Source organism: Octodon degus, unplaced genomic scaffold (genome assembly GCF_000260255.1).
Source record: "Octodon degus isolate 3935 unplaced genomic scaffold, OctDeg1.0 scaffold00089, whole genome shotgun sequence".
Classification (NCBI taxonomy): Eukaryota; Metazoa; Chordata; class Mammalia; order Rodentia; family Octodontidae; genus Octodon; species Octodon degus.
In genome coordinates, this window is record NW_004524665.1 from 10,127,143 (window position 1) to 10,151,226 (window position 24,084).

Below are 24,084 nucleotides of genomic sequence, written 5' to 3' on the forward strand. Positions count from 1 at the left end.
CAGGCATGGCCACCCTACCAGCCACCCTTCCCTCAGACACCGCTCTCTGCTCCCTCAGGCTGCTGCCAGCTGCTATCTGGGACAGATATTTACAAATGTCTCTGTCTCCTCACCCCAGGGACTGAGCTCAGCTGAAAAGCTCTGGCAAGCGAGGTGGGCAGGTTTCAGTGCCACCTGCCAGGAAGCAGGAAGGCTGGCTCAGCGTGTGGCTGCCGGGCGGGCCCCTCACCCCAGGGCTGTGTGTGGCTTCCACCCTGAGTCAGAGACACTGCCCAGGGGGGCTACACTGCCCAGGAGGGGGCTTGGGACAGTGTCCAGGAGAGCCTGGAGTGGGGGCTCTGAGCTGCAGACAGTGCAGGAGTGCCTACGATGAGGACCTTGGCGGGGCAGCTGGAGGGGAAGGCTGAGGCCCACCATGCCAGCCCCAGGCCAAAGTTTCCGGGCCGCAGACTACTGAGGACATGTGGGGCTCTGAGTGCAGTCAGTGGGGTGTCTTGTGTAGAAACAGATGAGTGCCGGACACAGCCTTGCACAAGTGAGAGTGTCTGCAGGGACCCCACAGGGGCTTTCATCTGCCAGTGCCCCATGGGCTTCATTGGAGTCCACTGTGAGACAGGTAGGGCTCCCCTTGGTGTGTCCCTATGTGTGGAGCCCAGGCCATGGGCAGATGGTCCAGCCAGAAATAGGGGCACATGGGATTGCAGCTGCCCCGGGAAGAGGGAAGCTGTCCACGCCGCCAACCTCTGCTCCCCGCTGCCCTGTCCTTCTGCCATCCTTCCTCCCTCTCCCAGAAGCCCCTGCCCAGCTCGGGCCAACTCTCTGGCTCTTCTCTAGAGGTGGATTCTTGTGACTCCAGCCCCTGCCTGCATGGAGGCCGCTGTGAGGATGGTGGCGGGGCCTACCTGTGTGTCTGCCCAGAGGGCTTCTTCGGCTATCACTGTGAGACAGGTAGGGCAGTGGTCCCCCAAAAGCTGTTTCTTGGGCTGAGGCCTTCCTCTGGTCCCTTTGGTGCCTCTGAGCGCCTGCTGCACTCCCTCACCAGAAACTCCTCTCACCCCAGCACATGCCCAGGCCACGCCTGCACAGGCCACACTCCTCACAGCCCCATGTCCTGTGGTCATGGCGACTCCATCAGCCCGCATGTGGCCCCTCCTCGCAAGGCCTTGCCTGGCCACACCCATGTGGATCCCACCGTCTGGCAGTCCCTGGAGCACTCCGTTCACCCTGGATCTGCCCCTTCCCCTGGAGTCCCCTTGCTAGTACAGGAGCCATGGGATGGGGCCAGCATGTGGTGAGGCTGGGTGGAGCACAGGCACCATCGCAGCTCCGCTCATGCCCACCAGGTAGGAAAGGCCTCACTGAAACCCCACGTTTCCTGACCCCCCAACAGTGAGTGACCCCTGCTTCTCTAGCCCCTGTGGGGGCCGAGGCTACTGCCTAGCCAGCAATGGGTCCCACAGCTGCACCTGCAAGGTGGGCTACACAGGCAAGGACTGCAGCACAGGTGAGCCAGTGGGGCACCCCTGGGGAGGGGCAGGCACCTGGGCCAGATGACTCTCTTTCCCTGGGGACCACCCAAGAGTGGTCCCCAGGGTGAGGGCACAGGCAGTGCTGGCTGGGGGAGGGGTGCATCAACACAGCCCGGGTGCAGAGACAGGAGCCTGTGGGGCCTTGTGGAGGCCCGTGGAGAGGACTCCCGGCCAGCAGCAGCCAGCTGCCCAGCCCCAGGGACCAGAGCAGGCACCGACACTAGTCTCCCCAGCGGGCAGCTGACCACGCCCCTCCCTTGTGTCTGGCCGGAACCCTGAAGAGCTCCTCCCACCAACGGCCCTCAGGGTGGACAGAGTGGAGGAGAGTGGGCTCTCCATCTCCTGGAGCGCTCCCAGCAGCCCCGCCGCGAGGCAGGTGCTGGATGGCTATGCAGTCACTTACGTCTCTTCTGATGGCTCCTACCGCCGCACGGACTTTGTGGACAGGAGCCGCGCCTCACACCAGCTGCGGGCCCTGGCACCTGGCCGGTCCTACAACATCTCCATCTTCTCGGTCAAGCGCAACACCAACAACAAGAACGACATCAGTCGTCCCGCAGCACTGCTTAGCCACACACGTGAGTGACACCACCCTTGGGGAGGGGCCCTGGCAGGCACTGCTCCAGGAGGTGTGTGAGCAAGGAGGACGTCAGGGACAGAGGAGGGCAGCCTGGCTGGCACTGGCCTCAAGCATCTGAGTGGAACCAGCTGAAGCCGCTGGGGGTCTGGAGCGGGGGGCTGTGGGGAAAGGGTGGAGGAGTCAGGAAGAAGATACTTGTGCCAACTCCGGGAGTGTTTCTGTGAGAAACCCTCCTGCAGCCATGGGCCAGGCCCCTGGAATTACAGAGGAGCTCAGGGCTGCCCTGGGCTCAGAAAGCCTGCCCCATCAGACTGGGGGCTCCACCGGAGACCAGATGTATGAGAGGGACCAACCATCCATGTCCACCCTCTGAATGTGGTACCCAACCACCAGGGGCTGAGGGCTGCCTTTGGGCTCTGAGCTTGGCCACGCCCTAGCTCCTGTGCAGTGACACCAGGTACATAGGGAACTGAACTCAAAAGTGACCCTTCCCTGCAATCCCCAAGGAGGCTGCTGTTTCTATCCTTTGGGCCAGCATGTCCAGCCATATCCAGGTGTCCACTGCTACATCAAACAGCACAAAGAAAGGGGGTGCTTGGGCTAGGAGGACTTGGAAGATCTACCCCTGCCATGCATGTCTAAACAGGGGGAGAGACTTGCTTGGCCTGGCTCTGGGGTCCTGGCTGCTCCAGAGCTGTGCCACCGTGGCTGCTCTGGGCCAGCACTCCCAGAAGGAGCACCTGGACGCCTATACCCAAGTCCCTACTAGGCAGCTGAAGGGCGCCTTTCTCCAGTTTCTCCCTGGGACCCCTGCACCCTGTGGAACCTTATTTTGGCTTGAGCCCCCCACCCCGGGAGCAAGGAGGAGCTGGCATCTGCTGAGCAGCCTGCTGCCCCCAGGACCCCGCCCTGTGGAGGACTTCGAGGTCACCAATGTGACAGCCAACACCATCTCAGTACGCTGGGCTCTGCACAGGATCCACCACGCCACTGTCAGCAGGGTACGTGTGTCTATCCTCCACCCAGAGGCTCCCGAGGCCCAGGCCACCGATGTGGACAGGAGCATGGACCAGTTCACGTTTGGGTGAGTGGAGACATGGGTTTGTGCTCTGTGTACCCACTGCCCCCACCTGGACAAGGCTGGAGCGCAGAGAAGCGACCTCAGCTCTGGGGCCTCAGTCTGGCCAGTGGGGGCAGCCTGGTGTTTGTCCAGGGCCCCACGATGAACCCTATGGGGTAGCCACTGACCTGGAGGAAAATCAGGAGAGGAGAGGGGGTCTGGCCAGTGGCCCCTGTGGTTCCGGCATCACTGCAGGGGCAGGAGCAGGTGAGGGGTTTGCTCCCCAACAGCAGCCCTCGGGTTGGCACACAGGCTGGTATGTGAAGAGCTGCCCCCGACTGACCCTGATGGAGTCCAGCTACCAAACAGCCACATTGGGCAGATTCTGCCCTGCCCTGGTTGGGAAGCAGGGGCACCCTTTCCTCCTCCATTCTCCACCAGAACCTGCTGCTCCCTGTCTGGATTCCCATGTTAGCCCAGTGATGATGAACCTTTCAGTGATAACAAATGCCCACCTGCAGCACACACGCCATAGGTTCACCCCCAAGGAACTTCCTGGGGTGGCCTATGGAAGGAACCCAGCAAAGCCCTGAGTTGGCTGTCCTAGTCCCAAGACCACTCCAGCAGGGCTCACTAGGAGCATTCAGCACAGAGCGTCTCCTGCAGCCCAGAACCCACCACAGAGAGGGGGCAGGGTGAGTGCTGGGCTACTCTCTAGGCTCTGAGCCATCAGCCCTATACCCAGGCCATTTCAGGGCCGGACACACAGTACCTCGTGCCAGTGCACATGAACAGTCCAAGCCCCAGGGGGTCCCAGTGGGAACCACAGAGTCTGTAGACTGTTCAGACACAGGGAGCGTTTCACCTACAGGGCAGTGAGGACCCCTTAAGTCCCCTCCCCAGGCGTAGTCCTCGGCTGGCTGTGCAACCCTGCACAGTGACCCTGTCTGTTGTCCCTTTTCTGGCCTTGCCCCTCTGACCACACTGCAGCTGCCCTCAGGGTGCCAGACCCTTCTCCATCTTTACCAGGTCACCAGGCCTAAGGGCTGCAGAGCTGCTTCTCATGGACCAGCCTGGTTCCCACTTGCAGGACACCTTGGCCACTCCGAGGCCCTGGACACCCTGTCCTCCTCCTCCTCTTGCAGGACTCTGCTGCCAGGAAGGAGATTCACCATGTGGGTGACCACCCTCAGTGGGCCTGGGGGAGCAGAGCATTCTTCTGAGAGCCGGGCCTCAGCACTGCTGCACGTGTGGACCCGTAAGTAGGAGGCAGCCTCCATGCCCACATGATGTCCTCCCAGAGCTCTGGCCTCCTCCTTCTCCTCCAAGTGTCCACATGCCAGGAACCCAGTCTATGGCCTTCTAAGGTCCCTTGCCATGGGCCTGCAGGAGGGGCTACTGTGCTGGCTGACCAGAGAGCCTGAGTGCTCCCTGGGCTGAGGGTGCCCCTGGGTCTGTGTGACTAGCTCCTTCTGCCTGTAATCCCCGGTATCACCAGGCCACGAGGCTCCCACTGTGTGGAGGGTGTGGGCAGGCAGTGCCCGGGGAAGGATGAGTCTGATGGAGTGGGACATCACAGCAGGCCCAGGAGGACCAGTGGTCTGCACAGGACCTCCCTCATGGAGACGGTTGAGCTCCCTTGGACATAGCCCCCCTCAGGGAGGCAGTGGAAGGCCCATGTGGCAGGGACCCCTACCTGCCCACCCCCCATTATCCTCTCCCCACCATTCCCAGGACTACACTGTTGTCTACGACAAGCAGATCTGGCTCCCAGGAAGGCCTCGGCAATCCCTTTCATGGCCTAGGCTGTCCCTGCACATCGCTTTCTATTAGTCTTTCACCTGCCTCTGCTGTCTGTGCCTTGTCCAGGGCCCCTACCACCAGCAAACCTGACTGCCTCCCGTGTCACAGCCACCTCTGCCCACATGGTCTGGGATGCCCCCACACCAGGAGTGTCGCTGGAGGCTTATGTCATCAATGTGACCACCAGCCACAGCACCAAGAGCCGCTATGTCCCCAACGGCAAGCTGGTGTCCTACACAGTGCGTGATCTGCTGCCTGGGCGGCGGTACCAGCTCTCAGTGACAGCTGTGCAGGGCACAGAGCAGGGCCCACTGCACAGTGAGCCCGCACACCTCTACATCATCACATGTGAGTGCCCAGCCCAGGGGTCAGATGCTGTGGTGAGGGTCCCTGTCCAGGCCCCTCACCTGAAATGGGCCATGCGATCCCTGAGATGTCAGCCAGCCTGGGAACAGGCCTGGTGCTGCATGGCTGGGGTGGGGGTGGGGCTTTCTGCAGAAAGGAGGGATGGACTCATCCGGGGCGCTGACAGTCTAGACAAGCAGGCAGGTGGGCAGGTAGCAGGTGCCAAAAGGGAGTGTGGGGAAGGCCCACAAGTGGCCTTGTAAGCTGGGCCCGAGCCACGGGAGCTGGGAGCTGGGAGGGCTGGGAGATGGAGGCTGTTTTGCCCAGAGAGTGAGAGCAGTTGGGAAAGGGCTCAGGAGACCAAGAACCAGGGTCTGTTCCCCAGGGCCAAGGGGCCCTGCTGACATCCACCAGGAGAACACATTCTCCTACTTGTGTTCTCAGGGCTGCTGTGAGCACCGCTTACCTGAGCAGGGTAGCGGGTGGGACAGAACAGTGACATGAGCAGGAGAACCCCAGGCTGAATGCCCAGCCAGGTAGATCAGAGTGGAGAGTGGAGCTGCTCCCTCCCACTCCCCGGCTCCTGGCCCCAGGCATCCCATGGATGAGATGGTTGGGAAAGGCAGGCTGGAGCCAGGCAGGAAGCTGACAGAAACGCTGCCAGACCAGCTGACCTGGGCCAGGTCCCCATGTCAAGCTGCTGTCTTGAATGCAGAAGGGCACCATAGGTGATGTGGCCTCCCAGGTGGATAGCAGCACCTCTCCCTCCCCAAGCAGGAAGAGTGAGTGTAGGCTGGGAAGGGCAAGGGCAGCCCAGGCTAGCCCTATGGCTGCTGCCTTCCACCTGCCTGCTCCACAGCCCCCAGGGACGGCAGTGACAGACGCTGGCACCAAGGAGGACACCATCCCCGGGTGCTCAGGAACAGACCAGCCCCTGTGCGCCTGCCAGAGCTGCACCTGCTCAATGACCACAGTCTCCCTGAGGCACCAACCCAACCACCTAGGTACATGCCTGGCCAGCTGTGTGGTCCCAAAGGTGTGCTCTAGCCACAGTGACCTGCCACCCATGCTCTTGCAGGTTCTTGGAGCTTGTGGACGGAAGGGGACATGTGAGCGCCAGGTTTAGTGGTCCACCCCGCAAACTGGTCACCTCAAGATCACGTGAGTGCTGTGGCCCACCTGGGACAGATTCAGTACAACTCCCCGCTTGGCTTTTACAACCTGGGTGTAAAAATCCCCAGCATCCAACCCTTCCTCAGCCAAGACCTTGGGAGGGGTCAGCTGTAAGGCACCTCCACACTGGCAGCATTTGATTGGGGACATAGGCTGCAGATGGGCACATCAGGGAAGTCCAAAATAAAGCCATTACAGTCGATGTAAGGTAGATGTGACTTGCAGTGGGGGCCAAGAGTGCAGCAGCCTGCAAGGAGCAGGGACAGAGGGATGGGAGTGGACTTGAGCCCAGCAAGGAGGGCGCCCCTGCAGTGGCTGTGAGAAGGCAGGGCCTGGTAGAGCAGGTCACTGCAGGCTCTCCAGAGCTGCTGGGGGAGGCCCTGCTGTGGCGCAGCATGAGGGTGGGACCCAGTCCTCCACAGGAGGCAGCACAAGGTTTGGTGGGTGGCAGGGAGCTGCTCAAAAGCGCCACCTGGGATAGGCCTGGGCACAAAGCAGCATGCCTCTGGCCCCTCTCAGAACCCACCAGCCTGGTGCCACTTGAGAACACAGAGGAGGCCCCTGCACAGGCACAGCTGGCCCTGCAGCTCCCTGAGCACAGCAACAAGGACATGGAACGTAAGTCAGCAGCATGAGGGGCTGGAGACTGACCGCTTGAGTCACCAGTGAGGAATCCCACATCAAGGAGTCTGGAGGCACAGAGCCTGCCCAAGGAACAGCCAGACATCCCCCACCTCTGAAAGGGTGGTGGCACCTGGCCCCCACAGGCAGTAGCAGGGAGCAGGCTGGAGCGGGACCCACTCAGGCCACCTGAGCCATGTTGAAAAGTGGTCTCCCCATTAGCTGTCCCCCTAGCCCCACACCCTCACTGCTCTGTACTACCGTGCTGAGTGAGGAAAGTGTCAGTCAGAGGCAGGAGCACACACAGTGTGGGCCTGGCCTGGGAGACACCCGACCAGGCTGGGCCAGTGTGTGGGGTCCACAGAGCCTTCATGGCCCTTGGGCTAATGCTCTGTCTTATGACACCACAGCCAAGGAAGCCTCCAAGGAGGCTTCTTTCCTGTGGACAGCATGATAAATGATGTGCCTAACCCAATCAGACACTGGCCCTACCTGGAAGGCTCTACTAGACCCCGTGACCTTTTCTCCTGAGTCACACCATGCACAAGTTGGGCTCACCCAACCTCCTGACCCCAAAGAAAGCCAATCATATAGAAAGCTGTGAGCCCTGAGGCTGATCCCTAAGCACAGCTGCAATGCAGAAGGGGTGTTGGCAAACAATGGCTCCACTATGTCCAGTCCACAGCCTCCCTTCACTGCAGGGGGCTCATGGGCTCATGGCTCATGAGAAGCAGAGGTAGGCCAGTGAGCAGGCACCAGGAAGGATGTCCTTCCATGAAGGTACAGCTCCTCCTGGGAGCATGCACACTGTTCTTCTTGGAGTGGAACGAAGCAGGCATCCCTTCCGGTGGTTTTCATTATATCAGCCTATCTAAGTATTTGGTGTTCATTTCATGAAACTGAGGAATAAGGACTCGAGCTAGCTCCCCTTGACTCCTTCACTGGCCCCAAGGGTCTGCCAGACACGGCCCCAGGCCCTGGTGGGTGTAATGGCTGTACCTGGTGACAGGGGGATCTGAAGGTGGCCTGGAGTTTCTTTTGTGCTCACCTGCCACCGCGGCACTGTGGTCCTCAGGTGTAGACATCTGTGAGGGGCTGACAGAAGTGCTGCCTCTGAATTGCTCTGTAACTCTTCGAAAGGTGACAGAAGGGTGGGAAGGCACAGAATGGGCCAGATGAAAGCTGTTGCCGGCTTCTTCACAGCCAACAAGGGTAGGGGCAGAAATAAAGGAATTTTCTTTGCATTAAGACCACAACTCATTTTAAGCAGGAAAGAAAGTCCTCCAGGTGAGCACAGTGACACACACCTATAATCCTAGAATTCTGGAGGCAAGGCAGAAAGATTGAAAGTTCTAGCCCAGCCTGGCACCTTCACAATTTACCAGGACTGTTCCAGTTGGTACACGGAACAGTGCTGCATGCCTATAATCCTAGCACTTGGGAGGCTGAGGCAGGACTGCTGCCAGTTCAAGGCCAGCCTGAACTACATAGGAAGCCCCTGCCTCAAAAAGGCAGATGAAATGGGAATGTAGCTCAATGAGGTCTTGGGTTCAATCTCCAGTAATGAAGAGGGGGAAAAAATTCTGGGAGGTGAGGATGCGCTGGCTAGCAGTGGCCGCCAGAGCCTTCCCTAGCACCCTGGCACTGGCCCTGGGGAGCCCCTTGAGAAGCAAGCTGGGGAAAGGCTGGATTCCACATGGGGGAGACTGAGCCTCTTCAGCACTAGCTGTGCTAAGTGATGCCTAATGCTCACTCTGCTGTTCTCCTCAATGCTTTTTCAGTTAAAACATGAAACAGGTATCTTGACAAAACTGAAAAAAGGGACAGAAGCTGAGGGCAACAGGTACTCAGAGGGGCAACAGCAGGTTGTTGCAATGTGGTAGAGGCATACAGAGAGGTGGGCAGATGGCACTACAGGGCACAGACATCAGTGCAAAGGACAGCTAGAGAGTTTTGCGCCAGGGGCTGCTGGGGCGAGCCACAGGGGAAGAAGCCCCTGGCCTGAAACGGTTGACGTGGGCGGGGGCCTCAGGCTCCACACCGAAGTAAGCTTGTGCAGGGCAAAGTCAGAAGTCAGGCCCAGGCCACGGAAGCCATCTCCACTCTTGCCCTCTCCCCATATACGTGGCATGAGACTACCCCCAGGCCCAAAAGAAGTGGGTCACCCACAGGGGCGGGCAGCCTGCCAGCCAGCAACAGACTCTCCTGGCTCTTTCCAGGTGCACAGGGAAGCTGCTCAGAAGATGCCTGTCACAACGGAGGCACCTGTGTGCCTGGCATAAACACCTACAGCTGTGACTGTGGGCCAGGGTTCAAAGGCAGGCGCTGTGAGCTCGGTAAGTCAGGGCTGGCCATGATGTGGGACCTGGGATTTAGCCCTGCATGATGGGCACAGGTGGGTTTGTCTGCAGGAGGGGCCCAGGGCCAGAGGCTGATGGGCTGAGACCTCCAAGCTGACCAGGAACCATGGGGGACTGCGCAGCCACCAAAGCACAGGAAAAGTGCTACCTGACAGGGAAGCCTGAGAAAAGTTAAGACAGGACCCAAGCAGCAGCCACAGCACAGCAAGGCGTGGCTACAAGGCGAGCACAGGGGAGGGAAGGAGCAGGACCTGCAGGAGGAATATAGGCTCTGCCTTGGGACTGTGTGCCAAGGGTGGCCAACAGGCAGGCACACATCTGCTAGACTGTCCCAAAGCCAGCTGGGATGCAAGGACAGCTCAAGGGAAGGTGACCTCTATCCCAGGAAGCAGGCAGTGCAGACCCCCAGGTTCCCCCTCAGGGTGCTCATGGGGGCAGGTAGAAAGCTCTGTTCTGGCTGAGCTTCCTCCCAAGCCCCCACCTGTCCCCTCTGTGCCCGCAGCCTGTGAAAAGGTGCCTCGCCCCTGCACAAGGCTGTTCTCGGAAACAAAGTCCTTTCCAGTCTGGGAGGGAGGCGTCTGCCACCACGTGTAAGTTGCCTGCCCTGAGCTTCACCCCATGGAAGAGCCCTCCACTTCCCCAAGTGTTCCTTACTAGCCTGCGGTAGCAAGCTGAGTAGCTGGCTAGGCTCCCACAGGTGAGCCCTGGGCCCAGGACTTCGGCTTCCTCTTCCACACCCTGGGCCCCCTGGACACAGGGCTACACCACGTGGACATCAAGACTGACTGTCCCTTCCCTTCCTCAGAGCTCCCTGGGAAACAGATGGCACATGAGACCACCAATCCCAGAGAGGCCTGAGAAGAGTCAGACAGGGGCCCCAAGTTGCAGCCACAGTGCAGCAAGGTATGGCTGCAAGGCGAGCGTAAGGGTGAGAAGGAGCAGAACCCACAGGAGGGACAAAGGTCCTACAGCCAGTGCAGTTCTGGCATGAGACCCTGGACAGACCAGCCACAGACAGATCAGGCACGGACAGATCACCCGTGCTGTTTCTCCATCTGGCCAGCAGGCTGTGGGAGACACGATGCTGGTTTCTGGGGACCACCGCTGCAGACATGTGTGGCTGTGTCACACTCACAGTGGCTTCAGCTCCAGGCCCCACAGAGCACTTGCCCCTTTGCGGGGAGCAGCAGGATGCGCAGTGCAGAGAGAAGCAGAACCTAGTGGGAGCGAGCAGGCATGCTACAGGGTGAGGCAGGAGGGTCCAAGTGGGCCCACAGAGGAAATGCACAAGCATGGATCAGGTGGGGATCCGAGAGAATGTTCCAGAAGGTCAGGCTGTCTATCCCCGTGGCTCTGCCTGCCAGTGTCCCCAGTGTGTCTGAGGAGCAGTGCAGGGGTCAAGTGGGGCTGAAGCCACTGAGGCAGTGGCAGGAGGGGAGGGGACTCTCAGGAAGACTGTGGCATGTGTTGTTCACAAAAGGAGGGGCTTCCAAAGTTTTCTGAGCTGAGGAGTGGCATGTGATTACATTTTAACAGTGCTCTGAGGATGGGAAAGGGGCAAAGGCAGGAAGCTTCATGGGCTCCGTACAAGCCAGGCTCCGTCCCCGCAGGCAGATGCAGGTGTCTGACCCAGACGAGGCGCCAGCCGTGACCCTGGGCTCTGCGGTGTGACCATCCACACAGTTTCTCAGTCTTTCCACCCTGCCGGATGCCCAGAGCCTGCCAAGGAGAACCCTTCTCTTAACAGATGCCTCCTCCTCTTTTCCTAGTAACGCACCTGCCTCCCATGTCTGCAGTGACCACACCTGGCATGGCTGAATTTAAATCTGTCCCATCTCTAAATTTTTGCCTCTTCTTTCCTATCCTGGATTATGGTCTAGGATTCCATATTAACTCCTAGAATCGCTGGTTGATGGCTATGGCTTTTCTTTTTTCATTTCATCGACATCATCCCTTGGTCTTCTGCCCTGCAGTGCCAGCCAAGACTGCAGTCATGCTTACTGGGGTTGCTCTGTGTCCAGCATGTGCTCCTCACTCCATGGCTGTCTTTACGTTGTCTCTTTATCACTATTTCTGGCCAAGTTAAATATGATGTGCCTGGTATGGTTGTGTTTCTTACTCTCTGAAATGGAGGCTTTTTATACCTTTTGGGGCCTTAGATTTTGTCCAGTTAGGAACATCAGGGCCATTTTTTCTATTTTTTTCTGTCCTTCAACTCCTCCTTCTCCTCTGGAACTCTACATGTGTTAGGCCACCATTGTCTCACAGATCCCTGGAGCCCTTTTCAGTTTTTTGGAAGTGTTGGGCAGATTCTACTGCTGTGTGTCCAAGATCATAATCTTTTCTTCTGCACCATCTAATAATCTGCTGTCAATTCTATTAATCAGAATTTCACTTTAGCCAGAGTCCTGTCACTGAGCTCGGCCTTTGGTCCTGCACTCCTCTCCTCTCTTACGCTCACCTTTCTCTTAGTCACCAAAATGGAATAAAGGGTCCTCGCCTGTGATTTCTGTCATCATTCTTTTTTTCCGTCTTTTCCTACCACTTATGAGGCATATTTGCCCATGTTTCTTTACATGTCTTATAATTTTCTCATGGATCCAAACTAAATTTTATGTTGCTGAGTGCTAGATTTTTTTTTTTTCAAGACCACTGACTTTTTCTGCAAGGCATTTTTTGAGTGTAGTCTGATTCTCCCAAGGCTTGCTTTAGAGTAGCTTATTCTGGGTTAGTTTCAGCCCTGGTTGTTCAATGAGATCTCTCTGCTCCAGCTGTAGCGTGACGCTGCTCCTGTGTCCTTTTCACACAGCCTCCCAGATTCTCACTGTGTGTACGTGCAGCTTCACCTGCAGCACTGGTTCCTGGGGCGGCCCCTCTGCATAGTGCCTTTCTTCCAGTACAACGCCCACTACTCCTGGCTTCCTCTACCTCCCTACTGTAGTCTGTCTTGGCTCAGCGTGATCACTGGGCCCAACTTACATATCTGTCTCCTAAGGGTTTGCAGTCTATTTCTTAGATTACTTGTTTCCTACAATCAGAAAATAGTTTTTTCATATTTGTCAGCTTTCCCATAACTGGAGCCAAATATGCAACATTCACAACATAAAGGAGCAGGCCTCACTTGGCTCATGGTTTCAGAGCACTCAGTCCGGGGTTGGCAGGCTCCACTATGGAAACAGCACCGTGCAGTGGTGTGGTGTGGCACCAAGTTGCTCAGGCCATGCTGGCTGTGAAGCAGAGCAGAGGAACTGCACCAGACAGGGAGGAGGCCAGGGCCCAGTGTCCAAGGTCACACCTCATGGCCCACCCAAGGTTGTTCTTCAACAACCATCTAGGCAGCTCTGAAGCCAACCAGATAGACATCTGGTTCAACAGTCACATTCATATGCTTTGTGCTCACTGGGAGTCCACCCCAGGAGGCGCAAGCCCCAGGCTTAGCAAAGTTTTCACCAGACTTGGCCTGAGCAACAGCACTCCCAGCAAGCTACTATGTGGCTCAGCCCTCCTCCTATCCCTGCCATCTATAAATTTGCAAGAGAGGTGGTACCCAGAACTCCCATTTTACATAATATTGAGACGAGTTAAAGTCTTACTCAAAGTAGCCTGGTTAATAAATGGAAACGGCAGGCTTGGAATCAAGGCTCCTAGTCCTCACAGTTCACATGTGCACGCTTTTCAGTCTTCCCGATGAAATCCCCAAAAAGACAAGATCAGGACCACCCCTTCCCAAGGACTCGAAGTGGTGTGCTTCCAGCAAAGTTATGTCACTAAGTGTTACACTGTATCTTCTAATGTCATACAGCTTTATCAGCACTCCTCAACATACACTTGAAAGCGAGTACATCGTATGTATTCTATACTCTGTAAAGATAATGTATTAAGACTCACATGACTTTTACATTAGACAATTTCATGTACTCACAGGAGGTAAGATGTTATCAGTAAAACAGTGGTCTTGCCCTCAAACACCTTGGTAATCACCTTGGTCAACAGAGCTTAAGCCAAGCAGCTGGGCAACATTGTACTTTGGTCTCTGGTTTCACAGAGCTTTCTTGTGACAACAGGTATAAAAGGGTCTACAAAGTTCACCAAGATGTCTGCTTCAAAGAGCGCTGTGAAAGCACAAGCCTCAAGAAACCCCAAACAGGTACATCTTGGGGCCCTGGCGGAGGCCTACATGTAGCTCACAGGGTGGTAATCAAAGGTGGTGACGGGGCTGGCAGAGCCAGGTTTCTGGGCCCTGAAATGCTGCCCCTGCACAGCTGGGGCCATGCCTGCCAAGTTGTGTCCACACCAGGCTGGGCATGAAGGCCAGCAGCGTGTGCACACACAGGACAGACACAGTGCACAGTGAAAGGTGTGTTACCAACAGGCCCAAGTGCAGAATCACAGACGCAGGGACCTCATTTACTGCACTCACATCTATGTTTCTTCTCTGAGGGTTTGAGATGGCCGCAGAACACCTGCTGATTGGGGTTTCACTGCTGTCACGTGGGGTCTCATCCTCAGTCACCCCTCCACAGACACAGCCCATTAGCACGACAAGGTACCAGGCCAAGGCTGCAGGGTGCCTCTCATGCAGGGCACAGCTCCATCTCCCCTGGCAGCTCTTGCTTGTCCTCTGTCCTCCAGCCTCCCTGATGCACATCTAGCCAGCCGCTACCCTCTCCTTCCACAGTAACCCCTGGAGCCAGGCAAGCGGCCCACACTGAAATGTCAAGTCTGCACTTGAACTGGGGCGGCATCCTGGATGGGGGATGTGCATGATGAGAGGTACATGAATGTCTTCCTCTTAAATCACTTTTCTTGATTGTTTCAGGAAACAAAGTGACAGTCAAACACTGAAGAAACCTTAAGGTACATTACCCTGCTAACCTGAGAGCTGTCGGCAGAGGGAAGGGGGACACCTGCTCTAGGCCAAGCACCGCAGCTCCTCTTGGCATTGTCACAGGAAGCAAGTGGGCCCTGCTGTTACAACCTCGATCGCAGGCTGTGGAATCCCACCCATGCCTCCCAGCAGGCATAACCTGATCAGCTTCAGACACAGTTGTCTTCAGGTAGAAATAAGCCCCCCTCTCTCCAGGGAAGGAGAGCAGCTGGAGGGGCCCTGGAGGATGGAGACCCCCTCCCCAAAGAACAGCTGGGCCCCAGAGAGAAACCAGAGTAGGTGGTGGGAGGGTAAGGAAGGCCAAGAGCCCCACGGTACCAGAAGAGCATCCTACTGTGAATGGCATTCTACTGAAAGGACAATGGGATGGGGCTTGGTCATGGGATATGTGGGAGGTCCTGAAGGCAGCGGACACTGGTATTCCTCACATCATCTACTCTGAAATCAAAGAAACACCACCTTTGTTGGATCCAGCATCCCAAACTCCTCTGCACAGGCTCACCTCCCTGCACAAGCTCGGGTGATTCCTAAAGAGCATTGTTATCCACAACTGATTGGAAAATACTGTGTGGGGCCACAGAAACCCACCTGCAGCCTGCAGCCCACTCCACATTGACGTTTTCAGCCACACAGTGTCACTGGGATGAAAACCTGGTGGCCTCTAGCAGCTGCCTGCACCACCCGTGGACAAGCTGGCCTTGGAGGGCGGGAGTCTCCTCTGTCAGGAGCCACCTCAGGGGTGGTCTCCCTTCTCTCCCACAGCTGAGGAGAAGAGGAAATAATAGGCAGAGGGCACAAACCAGCCAGAACCATGGGGGCTCCTGGGATGGTCTCACACCAATGAGGGCTCCACATCAATGGGGCACACTGGGTACAGCTCCACAGAACAAGCTCTCAGAGGAAGACCAGAATCCTAGCCTCTGCCAGCTTCCAGAATCTAGAAGGGCAGGATGCACAGGGTGGACAGAATGCTACGGGACAACATGTGACACAGCCAGGCCGGTTCAGGGTAAAGTCTGTCGTGAGCAGTTGCCAACCCTCAGCTCCTGTTCTCTCCCCTCTCATTGCAGTCTCTAAAGACACACAAAGTACTCCAAGGTGTGCAAGTGATTGAGTCCTGGTAGGGACCAAGATTTCACAAACATCCTCAGGGCTTGAAATACTTCATGGCAAAGCACCCAGAATATTAATGTGTATCTTTTAAGACCTCACCTAGTAAATGTTTCTATAAAAACTATGCAAACCAATCAATTATCAAATACTGATTTATAGAACTTTTATTTTGAAACAATGAGCAAACAATAAAGAGGAAAAAATACATCTACCCAGACACCAATCCAAGAATGCAAAAATTCTTTTTAATCCAGAGCAGCCTCGCAGCACCACCAAGGGAAGAGGTAGAGGAAAGCAGCCTCTGGATTTCAGTGGATGCCTCCAGGCTGAGCACAGGCAGCCCCAAAGTCAGGGTGTCTGGGCCTTCAGCCCCTGCCTGTCTACACAGCCAGGTTGGAATTCTTTCACTGGGAGATCATGGCTTCTTCAGGGGACAGTGCCTGCACCCTCCAGAAAAGGCAGATGTAGACAGGAGGCAGTGTGCTGTCCCCCCCCTCACACCTCACTTTGTTTTTCCTTCCAAGGATTTGGAATGTGCCTGTCAGTGTCTACCCACCTCAAAGTTACTAAAACCTGGAAAGATGAGGTCTGACAACCGGACCATTAAGAGTCCCTGAGAGCAATGTTCTGGCTGGAGCCAGCCCCTTCTGTGACCTCCGGAAGAGACTACTACCACATACACACACACCGGCATAGCGAGGGGCTCCCACAGGACCAGCCACCCGTAAGGCTCTGAAGCCCCTCAACCTACACTAGGGTGCGGTTTCCGGGAGGTCTGTGCCCGAGTGGGGAGGGATGCAGTGCACAGAGCGAAGCAGCGCCTCTGTGGAAGGGCTTCTGCAGCACGCAGATTCATTTCACAGAAGCCTCCCTCGAGCCTTAGCACATGGAGGAGACCAGACAGACCTCTGCCAGCTTCCAAAACCCAGAAGGGCAGGATGCACAGGGTGGACACAGGGAGGTTGCTCCATCCTCTGGTTCATGCTGTCTGGACTAGTGTGACAGAAAAAGATGAAATGCTTGCCATTATTAACATGGAGCGAAGACAGCTTTAATCTGTACATGGGGGGAACTTTTTCTATCAAGTTCCAGGTGCTCTTTGGGTTTTGCAGGCCACTGTGGCACTAACTCAGCCAGCCATTGCACAGACAGCCACAGAGGTACAACTGGATGGGCAGGCTGTTCCAATACAACTTCCTTCACAGAAGCAGGGTAATCAGACTGGCCCACGATCGATGCTCACTGAGGCTGCAGACAGAGAGGTCATGCCCCGGACCTGTGCACATTTATAAAAATGCTATCCAGACCCTTGCTCAGAAAGCCTGGCCACACCCAAAGGTTTCATTCATTTATAAAAATATTCTTTAAAGTTGTATTTTAGGTCATCTATTTTTATTAAACTTTACATGCACATGTCTATTATGCAGTCTGTCGTTTCCAGATGAGGAACAGCCATTTAAAAAAAAAAAATCTCTGCTAGAAACACTGCCTGGTCTTCTGAGAGCCAGGGGCGGAGACTGGTGAAGGTAGGAGGGGCCAGGTCTGCAGATATATACAGCTGGTGTCCACTGCAGCATCAGGCCCCACCTGTCCATTCCACACAAGCTCCAGCAGCACTGGCAACAGGAAAAATGGACATCACTAATGGTAGATGCCACTTCCTATACTGTGCTAGTGACCTTCTGGCCATCAGCCACTAGGCAGGTGCAAATGTATTTCTTTTGGGGATTTTTTTTTTTTTTTCTTTTGAGATAGGGTCTCACTAATTCAGGCTGGCCTTGAACTCATGGTAATCCTCCTGCCTCAGCCTCCTGAGTGCTGGGATGACAGACATGAACCATCATGCCTGGCTTCAATTTTTAACTTAGAAATCACTGCTTCAGCAAAAGACAGCAACTGGGTGCTAAGCACTATACAATGTGGTCATATGAGCAACCCAGTCTGCTATTTCAGAAGCAGAGGGGCTGATGCTGTGGGCATCAGTCACCTGCTCAGAGGAGCTGCCACTGGTGTTCTCATATGTTCTTCCTAAGATTATGTGGCTTCTAGAAACATTCAACATTCAGCCAGACAGATGAGTCAAATGGAACCTGAAAATTAGCAGGGTACAAAGATTTACTTCTGTGCTGGAATGAAAGAAGCAACCTGAGTTGTGCAGTTCACCATTCACCAATTAAAATGGGCTCAGTTGACCATCTGATCAAGTTCGGGTTCAAGAGCTTACCAGCCCTGCTGCCCAAGAGCAACACCAAAGGTTCAGGGAGGTGACAGGGACCCAGATCTACGAAGTGGAAGAAGCAGGAACACAGGTACAAAATGGCTATCTTCACAGTTCCCGCCTGGCCAGAAACAGCCAGCCAGACAAGACTCTCCCTTCCCCACTGGTGGGCACTGCCAGGAGCAAATGGGACACCTTCACTGTGCCTGGCTCCTGTGGGGAGCCCAATCCCAAGGGCCCCAGCTTCCTGCACCAATGGAAAACTGCTGCCACCATGACTGGCTCACGGGTGGAGTCACAGAGCTACTGCTGTTCTTTGCAGTCCTGCCCCAGTGTGAGCCTGCAGGAGAGCAACACAACAAAACACAGCTCAGATCATTTAAATATAAATAAACACAATTAATGAGACTCCATTAACAGTGACCAGGCCAAACCTCAGAGTGTTCTCTCAGTTCAACATCTTTGGGACTGGATCAGCCTTTGTCTTGGGGACCACTCTGGACATCATAGGGTATTCTGTAGCCACCACTCACTACATCCTAGGAGCACCCCGCCCGAGTGATTACAACCAAAAAGGTCTCCAAATCTATCAGATGTCCCAAGAGTCAAGAGCTGTGGCTTCACAGGATCTTTAATGTGTCTTTGTGGGAAGAAGCCCAAGCATCAGAGGAGTTTCATATGGCTATTAAAATGCCACCAAGCAAACTCAAATTTTGATTACCAAAGATGCTTTATGCAGTACCCATTCTGTGCAATTCCCCAAGAAGGGGAATGCCCTAGGAGCCACCAGTCCTTGGGCCCAACATTCTGCCATCAGAGCCAGGCCCCACCCCAGAGCACACCCAGCCCAATCCCCAGCACCTCACACCTGCCATGTTCCCCGTGTGAGGCCCATATCTGGGTGTCTGGAAAAAATCCTGGAACAATCCTACCACCAGTCCTGGGCCTGTGCTCACAAAGGGGGTAACTGTCCAAGAGCACTCCCCAACCCTTCAGCCCTGGTGTTCTCCAAGCCAGTACAACCCAGCAGCACAGGCCATGGGCCACAGACACCAGACCCGTAGGTGACCAACAGCCAGAGGAAGACAGAGAGGTCCACTTGTCTGAGCAGGAAAAGCTGGCTCTTTACAGATAAAGTCTGTGCTTTAGGGACTTCAAGGAAATGGTGCAAAACGAAAGCACACATCACTAACCAACTGCCTTTCACTCTGCTGTACAATGAATGCAGTAATAAGATATTTTTGGATTTAAAATGAGTATTTTTGTGGGAAACCTATTTGATTTCATAAAATAAAGTGTTATTATGTACCAAAACCCCTTACGATCTCATGATTTTATCCCCTAAAAGAAATAAAGTGACCCTTGAACAAGGAGTCGGCACCTATGTTCCACAACATCATGGACTTATCACCAACACTTTAACAGAGAAAAAGAAAATCAGATTTGGATTTGAGCTCCTTGAATTGTAAGAGCTCAGTATTTTATTTAGAATGGAATGCGGCCCCATAAAACTCCACAATCACAGCAAAGCACCTATTTGATTTGACCTATCCACATACTGGGCAGTCCATCTATTTTTCTTTTTTCATCAAAAGATCGGTGTTAGAATTTAATACTTGAAAGGATCCAAGTGAAGCTTCCCAAAGCTTTGAGAATGTTCTTTGTGGCCCCCGGGTGCTTTGCCCCAGTCTACATCACAACTCCTGTTCATCCTCGTCACCATCTTCTTCCTCTCCTTCCTCCTCCTCCTTACACATGCTGCTCTCGGGCTCCTCTTCCTCCTCCTGAGCCAAGAGCTTTTTAAAAACCGTAAATTCCTCAGCAGAGGAACAGGCTGTCTTGGCCAAAAACTCAGTCTCTGAAACTCTGAAAATGTCCTTGAGTAAAGGGTTTGCAATCTGTGTCTGCCCCTTCTTGTCAGGTGTTTGGTACCGTCCCAGGCGCTCCAGGAAAATGTGTCTCTGCTTGATCCTGGTTAATGAGTACTTTAAGAACTCAGTCCTTACTATGTCCAGATGCTTAATTCCCATCCTAAAGTATGCATACTGGAAGATACAAATATGTTTATGAATCCCATATACAAAATCTGAAAATTCACCATCCCAGAATTCATAAAAACAAGTTGTCCAGACACATTCAACAAGAGCTGCCTAATTAACCACAGAATATTCACTCTATGACATTAACATTTATATGATAGCTGACCAATAGCAAAGCATTTTCAAGTTCAATTGAAAAAAAAATGCAGCAGAAAACAAAGAGGTCAGGGAGAAAAATTAAATGGAAAAATGAAAAACTGAATATGGAAAAATTTCATAAAATATCTAGGAATCTGAGGCAAGTTGTCACAACTTACTAAAATAATTGTCACAACTTTAAAAAAATCAACATACAAAACAGATTTTAAAGGCAGGAAAGTTTTCCTACTTCAGAGTCCCCCACAGACTCTCATTATGATGGAAAAACACTGTAGAACAGTTTAATCTAGAGTGGAGAAGTAGAAAAAAACCACATTCTTTTTGGCAAGTGTGTGGAAGGAGAGTAAAAGCCTACCTCATCTGGATATTCAAGGGCTGGCTATTCATTTGCAGTACTGGAGATTAAGCCTAGTGTCTTCACACTGAGCTACTTTCCCCAGCCCTTTTTCAATTTTCAGATAGGCTCTTGCTACGTCACTAAGTTGCCCAGGCTGGGCCTGAACATGTGGGGCCTCCTCCTGCCTCAGCTTCCCAGAGAAGCTTGCATCCCCACACCCAGCAAGGCTTTTTGATCTAGAACTGACCTTAGTTTCTTAGTTTTGAGAAACCCAAAAACGTTCCCATTTCTTGCCTAATCACTCTGCCAATCTCTCTTACCTGGAATTTGTATTCCAATTCACTGGGATCCTGCTGAAGCACATTGGGGCACCTGTGCAAAATCTGGGTGACCTGCTGCACCGTGAAAAGGCATTTCTCCTTGAGGACCTGAATGACAGCATCAATGTCCCGCTGACGCATGGTGAAAATCTCAGGGCAGCTGAGGAGCACCCTCCTTAGTTTCCCTGCATGTCATTAAGAACAGGAGAGCACATACTTTCAGAGCCCTTCAGAAACCTAGGGCTAGCTGTGCCCTGAAGCTCAAGCCAGCGCTAACTAAGAAATGAATGAACAAGCAGGCCTCAGACACGCCTTCCATCAGCACCATGGAAATGACATCTCAGACTCACTAGCCCAGCCGACTCGCCTCCCATCTGAAGATGCCAATTTTTTTCTGAGACAGGGTCTTGCTCTGCAGTCCAGGCCAGCCTCAAACTCACTATGTAGCCCAGGATGACCTTGAACTCAGGGTGATCCTGTCTTAGCCTCCCCAGTGCTAGGATTACAGGCATGAGTCACAACTCGCTTACAATACTAACTTTAAATTCTACATCTCCTTGTGTCCTCATCACCTAGACAGAATATCCCAGGGATTTATAGGAAAGATTAAACATGGGAGTAGCTCCTCCCGTGGCAGAGCGCTGGCTTTCCTCAGTAGTAGAAGAAGCACTAAAGCATTCACAGCCCACATCCTAAGACCTGGGGGCCCGACTCAGTGCCAAGAAGTTCTGACAATGGAAATAACAGCATCTTGATGGGTATCACAAGCACCAACATCCTAGCTGTCTGGAAAACCATGCATTTTCTCCAAACCATGTAAATGCATTAAGATAACTGGTGTGACATGAAACTATCCCAGGCAAATTGGGGCAGTCTTCCTCTGGACAAATGAGGTGGTCAGTGTTTTACTAAACTGTGTGAAGAACAGATTTCATCATTTAGGCTTTATTTTCATTTGTTTTCAGCTGTCCTGAGTTTGCTAGTTAATAATAAAAGCATGCAGCCTCTCACATTTAGACTTCACATTACATTTAAAGAGATAATAAATCTGTTAAGAGAAATACACAAAGATGCCTTTTTATTCATGTTCTAAAGGAAGCCAATAGAGACCCTGAAAAATCGTGAGCCCTAAACCTCTGCTACCCCTGCACCTTACCAGGAAGAGTCAATAAAAGAAATAACGGAAACTCCTCTGGTCAAAGTGGGTGGAGACCCTCGGAGAGCTTCATGGGCCTTATCTCCCTCTTCTGCAGAAGATCCCTAAAGAGACTCAAGAAATTTCACAGGTCCCTGAAGTGTGCACACTGTCCGGAAGGCAGGAGAGCCAGAAGGAATGCACTCCCCCAGCTTCCCAGGAGTCTGGCAAGATCTCTCAGGTTCCACAGCAAATCAACACTTAGCTGGACTAAGCCTACAAGGGATGGACCCGTGGGCCAAGGCTGCGCTGAGCATGGCTTCACATCAAAAGCTACATCTATGTGCTCACACGTGTTACATTCGCGAAGCAGCATCACTCCACCGAACACAGACTATGTGGCAGCACCATCCTGGGACACCAAGATCCTCAGTAAGCACACCCCAGGCGATGGCCCTCGGTTCCCCCCTCTAGTACTGACCTCCCCAGTACCCACTGCAGTGCCGTTGGCAGAGGCCACTCCTTCACGTGCATCACACATCTCTTCTAGGACAGACTGAGTTAACCCAGCCCATTTTTTTTTTTTTTTTTGCTCTGAATGCCTTCAGGGCAGGTTTGGCTGACTTGAGTTGTGGGGATCCAACCACAGCCACCTGAGCCTGACTGCTTTGCTGAAGCAGCCACTTAAAGAACTGAGCTACAGGGCAGGCCCCCGACCCAGCCCATCTTAAGCTATTCTTTCCCCAACTCGGCCTCTCCTCATATTCTTTAAGATCTCCATCTCCTCGTACCTTCTCCGAGGCCGAGCTTTCGCAAGTAACTGGAACGCTTCTTTACTTGCACCATGGGCATTTTCAGCAACTGGGGGTTTTTCTTCAAGGCCATGCACACAGTCTCTGGATTCATGCCCAGGAGTATAAACTCTGAGATGATGTCCAGCAACTGCTGAGGGCTGGCATGTGGCTGTATACTAAGCAATTCATTAATAAGCACATCACTGAAACCCATGTCCAGAAGACAACTGGTGGCCTTCTCTAGCGTTAGTGGCCCTCTATCAACAGAAGTTCTCTGCTGCTCAGGGAGGTAATAAACAAGTTTTGCCCCGCACTCCAGGTCCTGTGCACACTTCTTGGATCCAACCAGCAGTAACTTCTCAAGGCCGCCTCCACTGGAGGCTGTCGTCAGCTTACAGAATGAAGAAGCAGTTGTCCTCTTCTGCTTTCCAAGGCGAGGAGTCAGTTTAGTCAAACACACCCAGGTGAGGGGGATTTGGCAGTGCAACTCAAAAACCTATAAAAAACAGACCCAGAAGAGAATCAATTCCACCAGTATAATAAACACAGTAAAATGTCTGAGCCAGGGTATTTAGTACTTTGGTTCCCACAAACTTAAGTCTTACAAGCAATCTGACAAGTCACACCTCAACTTACAACCTACAAAGAACTGTTCAAGTAAAGCAAAGAGAGTAATACAAACGCAGACATGGAGTCAGGCATGCACCACAGAAGGGGACTGCGTCCTGGTTTCACAAAGTCCAAGAATAAAGTTCCAAACCAAAGAAAGAACTTAGGAGCGTTTATTGTAAATAATAAGAAAAAGTTGGCAGTGTCCATCACTAGGACATTCCAAACAGGAGTCCAAACTGTGTTTCTCTGTCCTGCTCTCATATATGAATAAGCACAACTCGGGAAAAAAGAGGAAAATAGGAAAACAAGTCCAAAAGAGTTCAAAAGAACTAATTATTTTGTATTTCTAACAGTTATCAAAGTCTGGGATCAGCGAGGAATTGTTAACTAGTATTTTGTTATTTATTTATTTATTTTATATTTTAGGGAAGGGTCTCCAGGGTGTTCAGGGTCTCTACTAGATCGGACTCGTAGTGATCCACCTGTGTACAGCCTCCCAAGAGCTGGGATTACGGGCGCGCCACCACGCCCAGACTCACTTGCCAGCACGGCAGCTGTATCCAACCCCCAGCCCCCGTGCCTGCGGGCAGGCGCTTTAATCCACTGCCTGAGCTATTTGGCCGGCCCTAAGCAGTATTTTGGATAAGAGTCCTTACTTTTCTATTGGTACGCTAGCACTTTATCTTTTGTTCTTGTTTCTTTCCCATTTCTACATTATCCGGGGGCTATTTTCGTTTTATGGACCAGAACGCTAAGCAGCTCCGCCGCTGACCTCGCAACTAGACTACTACACCGCTTCAAGGCCACGCGGTTAATACATGCTAAAAACCCTAAACCGCGGAGACCCTTCAGATTCTGAAACCAAACGCAGCCAAGCGCATCCCCGCTTGGGTACAAGGAGCGCAGACACCCCGCAGCGCCGCCCGAGCTCCCGCCTCCCCGGCCCCGGCGCTCCCCGGGAGGCAGCGCGGCTGCGTCGCCCGCCGCCGTCCGGCTGC

At 53.6% G+C, this 24,084-nt stretch overlaps 2 protein-coding genes across 2 annotated transcripts in view; one reads left to right on the forward strand and one right to left on the reverse strand.

Moving 5' to 3' along the window:
- The window catches only part of Sned1 (sushi, nidogen and EGF like domains 1), a 49,133-nt gene extending 32,206 nt beyond the window's left edge, over positions 1 to 16,927 (forward strand). Inside the window, 14 exon segments of the mRNA XM_023722277.1 lie at positions 835 to 948; positions 1,391 to 1,504; positions 1,811 to 2,107; positions 3,010 to 3,193; positions 4,315 to 4,427; positions 5,039 to 5,320; positions 6,177 to 6,321; positions 6,396 to 6,478; positions 7,010 to 7,108; positions 9,331 to 9,447; positions 9,974 to 10,061; positions 13,536 to 13,603; positions 13,606 to 13,618; positions 14,291 to 16,927. Of these exon segments, the coding sequence (XP_023578045.1) occupies positions 835 to 948; positions 1,391 to 1,504; positions 1,811 to 2,107; positions 3,010 to 3,193; positions 4,315 to 4,427; positions 5,039 to 5,320; positions 6,177 to 6,321; positions 6,396 to 6,478; positions 7,010 to 7,108; positions 9,331 to 9,447; positions 9,974 to 10,061; positions 13,536 to 13,603; positions 13,606 to 13,618; positions 14,291 to 14,327 (1,754 nt within the window). The 3' untranslated portion in view covers positions 14,328 to 16,927.
- A 388-nt stretch (positions 16,928 to 17,315) lies between these two features.
- Positions 17,316 to 24,084, reverse strand: part of Mterf4 (mitochondrial transcription termination factor 4) — a 6,953-nt gene continuing 184 nt past the window's right edge. The window contains exons 2-4 of the mRNA XM_004637442.2: positions 22,472 to 22,970; positions 20,546 to 20,730; positions 17,316 to 19,735 (exon numbers count right to left, since the gene is read on the reverse strand). Of these exons, the coding sequence (XP_004637499.1) occupies positions 19,385 to 19,735; positions 20,546 to 20,730; positions 22,472 to 22,970 (1,035 nt within the window). The 3' untranslated portion in view covers positions 17,316 to 19,384. The remainder of the gene's footprint in view (positions 19,736 to 20,545; positions 20,731 to 22,471; positions 22,971 to 24,084) is intronic.